Genomic DNA, 14086 nt, shown 5'->3' on the forward strand with positions numbered 1-14086 from the left:
ATTAGTCAATGCAATCTGTCTTAGAAAATTACTTTGATCTTCTAATTTGCCTCATGAAAGGGTCTGGTTAGTCAAGATGTAATCCTATGACTCAACAATTCCTATACAGGTTCTAGTGAAAGCTCTAAACATTCCAAAATAGGTAGCCTTTTCCTTATAATTTCTACTTTGACAGAAGTGCCAGCTGTCCAATATGAAGGCTTAAAAGCTACAAAGTCACTGAGGCCATGAATCTTTAAATAAAACATGGTAATGGAAAGAAAGCAGACACGACTAAATAGCAATTATTGCAGTCAAGTTCTGTGATTTGTACAATTCATATAAAGGATCCCTATAAAAGGAAATAAGTAACAACTCTTTAATCTGTTATTTAATCTGATCAAAAGCATCTTTGGGGAAAACCTGAATTACCAACAAAAGAAAACTGATCAACCATCAAGCTGAAAGAAAAAAAAGAAAAAACTGATTTGCTGAATATAGTACCCTATAATTATTCAAACATAAAGAAATGAAATAATGGTCTAAAAGAGCAATCTACAGCAAAATATATTTGCTTTTTAAACAATCCTACTTATTTAAACTATAACCTCATGTAATAAGGCACATCTTCATTCCATCTCCTAAAAGTCAATTTAATCTTCAAGAAGCTAAAGTAGCATGTACACCACAGCAGCAAGAAGGGCAAATAGGCTTCCTCTTACTAAAACTAATTCTCTGACTGGGTATCTGCTATGTGCCAGGTGTGATGATAGCCACTAAGTACATAATGATGATACAGATATGTCCTCTGTCCTTATGGGGCTCACAGTACTACTGGCAGAAAGAGGCAGCAAGTAAATAAACACAACAACCCAGTTATAATATTAAATATGGCAAATGCTATGAAGGAAAATAACTGTTTACTTACGTATGGTAATAGGGAATTATGAGGGAAGTTTAGATTGGGTGGTCAGGGGAGGCATTTCTGAGAAGGTGAGATATGAAAGATGTAGACAATTTACCCAAGAAAATAAGGGGAACCATTCTGAGCAGACAAAAAAGAGTATAAGATGGCCCTATGGTGGGGAGAAAATGGCACTTTTGGAGAAATCAGTATCACTGGAATACAGTGACTGCATGGCACAAAGGCCAGAGAGGTAAACAAGGCCACATCATGCATGGCCTTGCAAATCTCTGGAAGAACTCAAGATGTGAAAAATTTACTTGATGGTCATGGCATTGGCTAGGATGGAGAAAAGACTTAAAAGGCAAGAGAGGACATGGAAACAAGAGTAAGATTTCCATTTTGGACATTTGAAGTTTAAAAGGTCAATCGAATGGTGATTTCAGTGGGCAGCATGTCACAGTAGCCTGGGACTCATAAGTGAAGTCTGTACCAAGATATAAATTTGAAAGTCATTAGCACTTGAATGGATTTTAAAGGCATAGGAATGGGTAAGAAGAGGGCTTAGGATTAAGAACTTAAGTATTTAAAAGTTAGATATAAGAGGAGTTAAGGCATCTAAAAAGGACTAAAAAAGAGACCAAGCGAAGAGAAAAATCAAGAGAGCAATGACATGGAACCCAAGACAAGACAGAATTTCAAGAGGGAAAAGATTGTCAGCCATAAGGAAGTAGCTGAGACACTGCCTAGCAGTGGCTGTCAAATGTACCAGGAAGACAATGATTCTGTGAATGAGAGCTATAACTGACTACCAGTATCTTCCTTCAGTGACAGTTGTGAAATCTAGCAATTAACCTGTCAGGTATTTTACCACCCGTGATAATGACTAGCCCAAATAACTGGTCTTAAAAATACATCATCTATCAGACATTTCCTATTAAAACCAATCATTTTCTACCTAATTCACAGTACCACTACCCTACTTGAGAAGGACACTGAACTCAACTTAGGTAGGTACTAAGAAATTGTGTGGTATTGCTTAAATAATAACATATAAGCATAAAAGCACACCTCAGCAATTAGTATCTATTTTGCTGGATGATAGACTAAAAAGATTCTAAGCTTTCCTTTTCATATAAATTAGAAGCTTTCATTTTACCCATTCAACCAGCATAATAGTTGTAGCTAGCTAGCATTTCTCAATCATAACCAGCAGCCAAAACCAAAATATTATTCCTTTATATCCATATTTGGAATTTTACTCCAAATGTTTACATACAGGACATAAAAATTCCAAAACTACTGTTCTCATCCCACTTAATAATTTTCTAATTATAAGAAGCAGAATCTTAACTGTCTGGGTTTTTTTTTTAAGTTTCTATCCAGAAGTATTATTTTAATTAGCCTCATTCCAGTAAGTTTATAGGTAAAGCTATATTAAATAAAATCTAAAACATATCCTTGTTATAACCCAAAATCCCAGTATCTGACTCTAAGGCAGTTTGTCTAAGTGTTGTCCAGAGACCTCTGAGGGATGGAGGGAGACAAACACAGTGTTATTTTCAGAAACGAACATGATGGTGTGATGATATCATCAATTAACTAATGGAATGTGTGCTTGTGCATTCTTGTGTTTCAAAATTTCTTAGTTTTAACTTATGATACAGTAAATATTGATAAATAAATCTATAAACAAAAACCCATGTAAACAAAAACTCTTTGGGGTCCTCAATGAGTTTTAAGAGTTTCAAAGGGTCCTGAGACCAAATATTTTGAAAATTATTACTCTAAGTTTCTTCAGACATTTATTTAATCGGAGTTTACACTTACCCTGACAAAGTATCGCATGATCTTGTTCTGGAAATCTCCAGGAGGTAGCAATAAATATAGTAAGACCTCACACAGATCCCTTAGGAATCCTAGAAATGAAAAAGGTGGCCGTTACATTAGAAAATATAAAATCTCCACCTACTCTTGATTAAAAAAAACACAAAAAGGCAGAAATAAGCGGCTGATTATACAAGTTTATTATTTCAATAATTAATTAGTCCATATAGTATTCATTAAAGTTTTTTCATTATTCTCCAAACAGTAACTATTCATTAATCAAACTAATATTTTTTTTATTCTGCTCAGTTTTACCCTATTTTTGAATCATTGAGAAACTTCAATTATAAAAGTGTTTTCCCCAAAACAGTTTTAGCTGTACCGTGTATTCTACACTTCTACTACAAATTACCTTGTATACGTAAAAGCTTCTTGCATATTTTAAGATATACCTGTAATTCTTCTTTCAAAGAAAGAACTTCCACTATTCTGTCAGATAATAACAAAAGAAGAAGTTATGCTCTTCTACGTTACTAATTTATGAGGGCTCAATTTACGCACATCACTCTATTTCTTCTATTTGGTTATTATTTCAGGTCAGTGCTAAGGAAATGGCAATTAAAAATTGCATTGCACAATAAATATAAAAAGGAAAGAAGAAAAAAGGATAAAAGAGGAAAACAAAAAGTTGCGCACATTGTAGAAGTCAAAGAAAACAGTTTCCACAACCACAAACGCTTTTCTGTAGTTGTTCATATGCTAACATTTCCTGGAAACGTAATTATACAGCCGATTCTGTTAACAACAAAAAATGTGTCAAGTAGCAAAGACTCTTTCTGACTCTTTCTCAGTGGCTATAAAACTAAAAAAAGACATCTTCAGCTAAAACTTATCTAGTCTAACCTCTGACAAAGAAAGTACAAGTCCATTCAACTCCATAAATTTTATCTGAAATTATACTCATTCTTTTAGAAAATATTTTAGGGTAACAGTGTATTCTTGAAGTAGAAATGATAAACTCAAGGAGAAGATAATCTACTACAGATCATAAAAAGTAAATATACAATCATAAAATGTTTGTGCTTGCTATATTTTAAGAGAGGTAATCTCTAATCTCATCTTCAAATTTTAAAGATTACTTTAAAAAAAAAGAAGAATCTGGAAACTACTTTTAATAGCTAAAAAAAAAAAAAAAATACAATGAATAGTGACAGTGTCTACACTATGCTACCTTTCCTGTAAAAATAATTTCACCTTTTACCCTTCTATTCGTTGTTCAGCTAACTTGTCTCTAACCATTCTGCACACTGTTCTCCAAAGACTTAAATTGAAAAGAAAACCTTCTTCATCTTTGGGAGAAGTGCACACTAGATCACGGCAAACATCCTTCTCCATTTCAACTTCAACTTCAAAGAAGGTATCCACAAGATCTTCTGCTGTACCTGGACAAAGAAAAGAACAATTCAAGAAATGCAGAATAATAAAGAAAAACAGATTTTAAAGTCCTAATTTTCAAAGGCAATAGACATATTACCTTTTGCTTGATCATCTTTCTCTGTTATCTTCTGTTGAGCCTTTCTGAATACTCGTAGGTGTGTGCCAAAATCATCTACAATGCGTGTAGTAAAATAAGGTTGCCAGTCTATTTCTTTTGACCTTATAAAAAACACATTATATAAATGTTTTAATCAGAAAGTATAAATTCATTTTAATGACTCACAGACAACATGATCATCACAGAGACTGAATTTATTTATAATGAGATTTTGTTCAGTTAATTACTATTACATCTTAGTCCTCCCTTTCACAAGACCCAAAGTATATCAAATCTACTTGATTAGGTCTTTGAACAATATTATTTGAAATATTTTATCTGCCACAGCTTAAAAATACTTTCTAAGTGCATAAAATAAATAGAAAAATAGTTTTTCCAGTTATATCTGAAATGAGTCTGACAACAGGTATATCATGTAATTTCTTACCCCACATTTAAGAATTAGGGATTCAGAATGTTTTTGCTTGCTTTTAAAAGAGCATTTGAGACATTTCTTGATTCCTTCTGAACCCTTACTGAATTCTCCACATTCTTCGCCTTAATTATACAGCCCAAGTTCTGAACCAAATACCATCAATAGGAGGCTGATTTCCATTTGCAGATACTAGCACTTAAAAACTTGATCATTTGAAATATAGTCCCACAGAAATAGTTTAAAGAATGATATAAAAAGTCACTATCCATGAAAAAGAGGATTGCTAATTTTATTAAGCTACCTAGTACTCCATTCTAAAAGTAACAAACCTCAAGAAACATTGCTAATTTAGTACACCAGTGAAACAGGTAACAAAACAGATAAGCCGAAAACAGTTTACACCTGTCCCTGGATTAAGTGATATTTTTAAATAGTTTTTCCAGGGCTATTTTCCTTAAATTAGCATTCAACTTAATTCACCTTTTTTTGAAACAAACCAAGTAGATAAAAGAAAGAATCTACTCATGAAGATGCTGGGTGAGAGAAGACCAAAGAAAAAGTAAACTATAATTCATTATGTTATTTACCCAAATATATGTAATAAAGAAGCTAATGAAGAAATTAACTTGATTATTGTTGCACTTCTGGAGAAATCTTAAAGGTGGCAATGGCATAGAGGACTGTAACAGACGCTTGTTTTCAAATAAAAACAGAAGTTATTAATACAGTATTTTTTTAAATGAACAACCATAATTCTGATACATACATGGGAAGAAAGAGTAAACTTTAAGTACATGAACACAAAAACAAATTAACATTAAAAAGGTAACCTTCACTCAGGGATGTGAGAAGGGGTTAACATTATTTAGAGTACTGTAAGAGCCATAGTATATAACCATATACTACATTTAATAACAATACTCAGCCTCAATTTAAAAATAAAAATTTAAATCTAGCAGTCTCTAGAGTTTTCTTTATTCTTATTTAAAAAAGAAAAAAGGGCGCTTGGGTAGCTCAGTAGGTTAAGCATCTGACTCTTGGTTTCGGATCAAGTCATGATCTCACGGTTCGTGAGTTTAAGCCCCGCATGGGGCTTCACACTGACAGTGAGGAGACTGCTTGGGATTCTCTCTCTCCTTCTCTTTCTGCCCCTCCCCCCCTTTCAAAACAAATCAACTTTAGAAACAAACAAATAAATAAATAAATAGAAAAAAATAACAATCTGTATAAGCATATAAATAACTCAACCTTTGCTTGAGTTATTTATAAAAAATCATCCATACCTCAAAATTTTATAATAGAAATCAGTTGGTATAGGTCATTACTCATTTAATCGATACAAGGTTCATTCTAACAAATTTAGAAGCTGAATATGTAAACTTTCAAATTATATCTGTTACATTTCATGGTACAATGCAATTGATATATTTTGCTGAATTTTGCAAACAAAATACAATTTACTAATTAAAAATTTTTTTAATATTATTTGAGAAAGAGAGAGAGCATGAGCAGAAGGGCAGAATGAGAGAAAGAGAGAATCTCAAGCAGGCTCCATGCTCAATGCAGAACCCAGCACAGGGCTCAATCTCACAACCCTGAGAACATGACCTAAGGTGAATTCAAGAGGCAGATGCTCAACCAACTGAGCCATCCAGCCATTCCAATTTACTAATTTTAGAAGGTGTTCTCAACTCATCTCAACTCATTACAGACAGCAACACTCAAAATAAGTGAAAATAAGCAATTCAAGTACATAAAATTTATTTTAAATTTGAAATAGGGATTTCTACCTTAAAAGATAAATATGTTGAGGATGAAAAAAACAGGGAACACAGTATTCTATATCTCTAAGATCACTATTTTCTCCTCGCTTAACTCACTTCCACTGAGTATGTGCAAATTTAATGTTAATCTCAACTCAAAAGAACTCTTCTAGGTTAGGAAGATAGAAGAAGAATACACTGCTTCCCTTTGTAAATTAGGAAAACATTTACTAAAAATTTCTAGTACTATTTATCTTTTAAAACTTATGGAAATATTCTGAAGATAGTGACGTACTTTCTAAAATTATGTAATAGGTAAAAATGGAACATGAATATAAAAACCAATTAAAAATCATTCAATTTATGTGACAGCCACACTTCCTTCTATTGATCCACATGTAGTTTTCTATTAGAGCTCTTAGTATCAATTATTCTCAAATTATATCTACAAGTCAAGGCTCTTTTCACTTTGTTTAAACTATTCCTCCACATGATTCTTATTCTAATAAAAACACTTGGATTATTACACAATAAAATAAAATTCATTTTATTACTATTATAAGCTTTCATTTCTTGAATTTAAATAAGGAGAGAATTATTGCCTATATTACCAAGGGGATAAGTGATATAGTCAAACCTACCCTGAGATTCTAAAATTTACAGCAGGCCGCTAAAGCCTTTCTGTCATATCTTGGCAAAATAGTTGCAAAAATTAAGAAAGTTAACTAGAAATGCAAACAAGTAATGAAGTTTTACTAAAGTATAAGAGCAAAAACCAAACCATCAAGTTTACCTCTCTGAACATATATTTGCATGTGTTTATCTCCATTCCTCCGGCCAGCATTCTATTCCTGGCCTTTTATTTTAAACGGTTTCCCATGTCTACCACCTTTGTATCCCCATCATTCTGGATGCATACAGCAGCCAGAGCGATCTTTTTAAAAATACAAATATGATAGTACAAGATAAGAGATTCAAAACCCCTTCAATAACTCCCCATGGATTTTAGGGCTAAGCATGAACACTTTCTCTAAGAACGTGCATACCCAGGATGACCCTGCTTACTTCCTCATCACCATCTGTTCCACCCTCTTACTTCCTTTCTGTTCTGCTGACTCACGGGCTCTTTCCATTTCTCAAACTCAAATACGTCCTGTCTTATTTCAAAGCCTGTAGATACGCTGATCCCTCTGCCAAGTTTGTTCACCCCCACCCACCCTCCACACATTTCCCTTCTCTCCCTCACATTCACTTGACAATTCCCACTTACTTTAGAGTTCATCTAAAAAGTCAATTTCACTTGGCAGCCTTCCCTGACCCTCACTCTTCTCCCTCTCTGCCTTATTTCTTCAGACTAGGTATGGATCTGCAGTGATACAATGTCAACGCACCAAATTTTCCATTCTTTATAGCACTTACAACCTACAGTGAAATAATTCAACTGCTAGAGATGAATTTAATTGCTGAGATAAAAACCTCAGGAAGCCAGAGACTTTGTCTGTCTTATTCTGTGTTCCTTTTATTCACAAGGGTATCTCCCATAGCTAAACAGTGTGTTGAACACTGGAGGCACTCGATGCATACTGATTCATGGATTCCTCTTTCAGGGTCAAAACACTGTTAACAAGTGTCCCAAGAGAGACAACATGAGGCACACATGACGGTTCCCTATTTAAGTTCTGAAATAGGACACAAAGTGAGAAGTTCTTCTTGCCTTTCTAAATCCTAAAGTTACTTAATGCTAATACCAAAACAAGACAATGAATATCCCAAATATGGGGGCTGACAATGAGATTATATAAATTACATCACTGATTCCATCTATGCTAAGCAGTGTACAGCTCATCATCAGTAATGCAAAAAAACACACCAAAATCAAGTAACTATTTCTGTAAAAGAGCACCATTACATTAGTTGTGAAATTCAGCAAGCCACATCACTTCCCAGGGTTTGTTTTCTCTAAGGACTAAAGAGTTTTAAGAGTCCATGATTATATAACCTGAATACGCATCCAAGCATGTACCCCCCCCCCCCCCACACACACACACACAGGACATGGAAAACTGGTAACTGGTAAGAAAATGAAAATATCTGACCAAAAGGAGTCATGAATATATTTCATTTTAACGTAAATCATATAAACTTTCAACATAAAATGAAGACTTTATATTTGACCAAGGTTTTGCTAAATGATATATCAATGTGGCTTTTGTCTTTAATAAAACGTTCCTACACTCCAACAGTTTGGCGCCCAATTCCTTTTAAACAGTATAACTAAAGACATTTGTGAACAAATCTGAATGCAGAGTCTTTCAAGATTTTCCACCAATATTTCTGGGGCGCCTGGGAGGCTCAGTCAGATAAGCATCCGACTTCAGCTTCAGGTCATGACCTCACAGTCGGTGAGTTCAAGCCCCGCGTTGGGCTCTGTGCTGACAGCTCAGAGCCTGGAGCCTGCTTTGGATTCTGTGTCTCCCTCTCTCTCTGCCCCTCCCCCTGCTCATGCTCTGTCTCTGTCTCAAGAGTAAATAAATATTTTTTAAAAAATTTAAAAAAAAAAAAGATTTTCCACCAATATTTCATTACTTGTCTTGTACACACCTGATTCAACTATAATCCATTTAACACCTAGCTTTGAGTAAAATCCAATGCAAAAGGCAGTTTTCATAGAAACTACCTTGCCATTCTCATAGTTCTTCCAACTATGTAGGAGTAAATTAAATGATGATTATAATAAGCTTAACTGGGATACACACATCTGGACAAATACAACTTTCTTTTTTAACATATTTGGTTATCTTTCTCCTCTAAATCACACATGTTCAGCTAACAACACAGACCAAGTGGACCAGATATTCTGGAGGCCAAGCATACTTTTGAGAAACCTAAAACTCAAAAGATGGGAACAAGAGCGGACATAAATGCTAGAAAGTGGTCTTTTCACCTAGCTTTAATGCTAAGGGCATAAATCTGTATGTCTTACAAAGGGAATAGAGAATACTGGTTAACTGAAATAAGTTAAGAGAATTGCTACCACAGCAGTACAGAATTGGAAACATACCAAAACTAGCTGAAAATTTTACTGACAATAACTACACACAAAAGTAGAAGTGAAGTGTTATGCTGTAATTTAAACGGATTAAATAAAGAAGCTACATTTAAAACAAATCTTATTGAATGAGTGGTACTGAAATGGGAGAAAGACAGGATATAGGAATGAGCAAAAGGAGGGAATAAGCATGGTATATGTAAGGGTCATCATGCGGTGGATGTGCCTGACTAAAGACGGGGTGGCTGTTGGGTAGTAAAGGCAATTTTCACATCCGTGGCAGAATACTTTCCTGGAAATGGTCTTTTATGTCAAAGGGATAAAAGTAAAAACTGATTTTCCCACACACACACACACACACACACAAAATCCTGTAATAAATGTTGTGTTCCTGATGCCACATTTTTTTTTTCAGAAATAACTACTAAGACCCTATTTGAATACAGTAAGAATGGCACTGAATACTGCATAGTGTGTACGTGTTTAAGTGTATATGTATATATACACACACATACATGTACATATCTGAAGGCTTTTTAAAGATATATTAACAAAGCAATATAATAAACAATCACATAAAATTGTAATAATATGTATTAATCTCCTATATCATCTCTTTTACCTTCTATTTTAAAAAAATGGGCATTTGAAAAAAAATCTTTACTGTAGTAAAATTCCTACTTTTTCCTGGGTAGATTTTAATAAGCAAGAATCTTAGAGGAGATTTTGAAAAAATGTTTTACTGCAGTAGAGGGCTTTTGATCAACTGATCCAAAGACATCTTTTAGTGAAAGTAGGTGGCCTGTTAAAGAAGAATCCCTTCTTGAGCCACTGAATCAGGCAGTAACTTCCCCCTCATAATTCACTATCAGAAAGGATACACACTTTAACATAAACCTTAACTTGTTTCCAGCCTTCAGGAGCCCTTGAAGGACTACTTTGTTACAGTGTCCAAAGCTTCAGCCTGAAATTGAATTTGTGCAGGTTTTTAAGGCACAGAACTGTAAACTTGCTTCTAAATCCATTAAAAGAATTACCCTTCGTGCCATCTCAACTTACTCATAAATACATGTGACCGTAACCATCTCTCCAGAGCACCTTTATTTCCCTTTGAAAATCTACTTTAAAAATGTAATTATAAGGATATGAATAAAATAATGAAACTTTTTTTTCACATTACTGAATTTACATTAAATTTACTATTACTCTTTACCATAATCCTCAAATACATATAAAAGAATTGAATCATCAACCACACAAGGAAACAAGTCTCACTGCTTCATCATTACAAATCTGTCTGCTCCCTTCATTGGAAGCACCTTTTCCCAGCAGGGGAAAAAAAAGAAAGTGGGAGAGCCAAATGTGCACATTCCTTTTCTAGTTCCATGTTCAGTGACTGCCTGCCAATAGCTTAAAATCAACTATGGGAGGAATATTTACACTTCACAAAACTTAGACTTCTAAAACGACAAATGTATTGTTTTCACCATTCTATAAAGAATAGCAGCCATAAATAATTTGGATAATATTTTTTTTTTCATTTTCAATGATACAAGACTTAACCATCGAGAAAAGATTAGTCCACTAAAATGTCTTTTATGTCTTAAGTCAAGCATTCTTCCTAACCACATAGAAACATAATAAAAAGTATAAACAAACTTTATTATCATTCTACTCTAAGACCTCCTACTAGTAAAACAACAGATAGAAGAGCACTTTAATTCCTAAGTAAATCAAATTTCATTAGCAACATAAGACACTATAAAAAGTAACTCCCCAAATGGTATCCAAAATGTAAGGTATGACAGAGTATGTGAGTGCATGTTTTGAGGATGAGGTATGACTGGAAAAATAAAACCAAACCGACACTAATACAACCTGACCAAGGAAGTCTTAGTATTTTAGAATTTCAAGGGATCTGAAATAATTACAAGTCCCACCATTATAGAGCCAGACTTCAATTACTTCTTCTAGATCATACAGTTAGTGAGATCAAGGCTTTAGTTTTTTTTAATTTTTTTAAAAAGTTTATTTATTTTTGAGAGTGAGAGTGAGCACAAGAAAGGAATGGCAGACAGAGAGGGAGACACAGAACGTGAACCAGGCCCCAGGCTCCACACTGTCAGCACTGAGCCCGACGAGGGGAACCCACCCACTGTATTCTCAAGAATACATGAACATTTAAAAATTTTTTTTAAATTAAAAATAAATAAATCAGGATTCTTAATTTTCCATTCAGTGTTTTATTTACTGTGCCTTAATAACACAAAACCTCCTGACTCTTAAAGTTATAAGAAAACTTAAAAAAATGGAAAAAAAATTTAGGCATGCAGTTTTATGTAACCATATTAAGGGAAATTATATTTAGTGAACTCTAACACCACATGAGATGTTCAATTCTACATCCTGTGCCCAATGCTTCAAAGAGATTAAAGATCCAGATGTTCTAAAGGACACAGATCTCAGAATACAATGAACAACTTAGAGAAACACACATGAGGCACACACTCAGCTATTTTAGAGGGTGAGTATAAAGAACACAGCGATGGAAGCCTTAATCAAGCTGTAGGAAAGGAAAAGAAATAACCTAGGGCTAAGTGTGCATCCTCTTAGATATAAGGTTAAGTATTAAAATATTAAAATAAACAAGCTTTTCTAACAAGATGTACCTGACAAATGAAACATTCCTAGACCCCACAGTAAAATATATCAAAATTCTGTAGGGAAAAACAAGTCATACAAGTCATAAATGGACCTAAATCAAGAAGAATTTGACTAGTTACTATTTAATCACATATAAAAACACTATTTTGAGCATTAGTTTCCAGATCACTTCCCAAAGAAATAAAGGGATGTGGCTGCCATCCTAGATATCTTTATTGCTCATTACCAAATGTTTCTATCTTCGGTCTCTGGCTATAAAAAGAATACAGTCTCATTCTGTAAAATGTAATTTCTTTCCTTCCTTTTTTTTTGTTTTTTTAATATTTATTTACTTTTGAGAGACACAGAGAGACAGAACACGAGTAGGGGAGGGGCAGAGAGAGAGGGAGACACAGAATCTGAAGCGGGCTACAGGCTCTGAGCTGTCAGCACAGAGCCCGACACAGGCCTTGAACCCACTAACTGTGACATGACCTGAGCCAGTCAGACACTTAACTGACTGAGCCACTGAGGTGCCCCAAATGTAATTTCCTTCTTTTAATTTTCAGCATCAGCCTTAATCAGCCATAATCCACAATCCAAAGATCAGTTAATATTTTAGTGTATTTCCCATCAGTCTCTTTGCTATGCATGCATATTTATGGTTTTCTTACATGGCTAAAATCATACACTATGTTGAATAATTTTTACTCTAATGTATTTCCTATTAGTTTAACAATGCTTCCTAAATATTTTAATGACTACAAAACTAATTCAAGAGTCAGAAAACTTATTTTCTAATGAGCCAAATGGCAATTTTTTTTAGGCTTTGCAGACCACACTGTCTGGGTCACAACTAGTCAACTCTGCTATTGTAGCACAGGAGCAGCCATGGACAAAAATGCAAACAAATGAGTGTGACTGTCCAATAAAACTGTATTTACAAAAACTGTCTACAATATACTATACTTAATAAAATTACTGAATAACCTAATTTTAAAATGGGGAAAAATCTGAGTAGACATCCACTAAAGATGCTATACAAAAAATAACTCATAAGCCCATGAAAAAATGCTCAATACCACTACCTCTCAGGGAAATGCAAATCAAAACAATTATGAAATACCACTTCACACGCACTAAGACAGCTGTAATCAAAAAGACAGACAAAATCACAGAATGCCTGTCTGGCACAATCAAAAGAGCATGCAACCCTTGATCTCAGGGTCATGAGTTCAAGCCCCATGTAGGGTACAGAGGTTACTTAAATGAAGAAAAAAGAAAAGACAAAATCAAGTGTAGGCGAGGATGTGGAGAAATCAGAACCCTCATAGTGTAGTGGTGAGAATATGTAGCCACTTTGAAAAACAATTTGCAGCTCCTCAAAGGTTAGAGTTAGAAACAGACATAGAAATTCTACTCCTGTATATCCAAGAGAAATACAAACGTAAGTCCACAGAAAAACCTGTACATGAATGTCCACAGTACCATTCTTCATAATATCCAAAAGGTGGAAACAATCCACATATCCACCAGCTGATGAATCCACATGTCCACCAACTAATGAATAAACAAAATGTGGTTTATTATCATACGATGAAATAAATAACAAATAACAACAAATAACTCATAATCCCATGAAAAAATGCTCAATACCACTATCTCTCAGGGAAATGCAAATCAAAACCATAATGAAATACTGCTTCACACCCACTAAGACAGCTGTAATCAAAAAGACAGACAAAATCACAGAGTGCCTGTCTGGCAGTTGTTATTTGTTATTTCTTATTCAGCAATAAGAAAGAATAGTAACATATGCTACATGGATAAACCTCAAAAACATTATGCTAAGTGAAAGAAAAAGAAGCCAGTCACAAAAGGACACATAATTAGGAGGAACAGAAATTAGGTAAGGGTTACCTAGAAATAGATACTTGGGGGGGGGGGGGGG

The 14086-nt window shown here is 34.3% G+C and overlaps 1 protein-coding gene across 5 annotated transcripts in view; it reads right to left on the reverse strand.

The window, feature by feature from the left end:
- The window catches only part of SNX13 (sorting nexin 13), a 135694-nt gene that overhangs the window by 65078 nt on the left and 56530 nt on the right, over nucleotides 1-14086 (reverse strand). For 4 of the 5 annotated variants that reach the window (XM_049642876.1, XM_049642874.1, XM_049642879.1 and 1 more), the window contains 4 exons: nucleotides 13624-13695; nucleotides 4245-4366; nucleotides 4051-4152; nucleotides 2714-2802 (listed from right to left, as the gene is read on the reverse strand). In XM_049642876.1, coding sequence (XP_049498833.1) covers nucleotides 2714-2802; nucleotides 4051-4152; nucleotides 4245-4366; nucleotides 13624-13695 — 385 coding nt within the window. The remainder of the gene's footprint in view (nucleotides 1-2713; nucleotides 2803-4050; nucleotides 4153-4244; nucleotides 4367-13623; nucleotides 13696-14086) is intronic. The other variant, XM_049642875.1, reaches the window with a different exon arrangement.

The sequence above is a fragment of the Panthera uncia genome, chromosome A2 (assembly GCF_023721935.1).
Source record: "Panthera uncia isolate 11264 chromosome A2, Puncia_PCG_1.0, whole genome shotgun sequence".
NCBI lineage: Eukaryota > Metazoa > Chordata > Mammalia > Carnivora > Felidae > Panthera > Panthera uncia.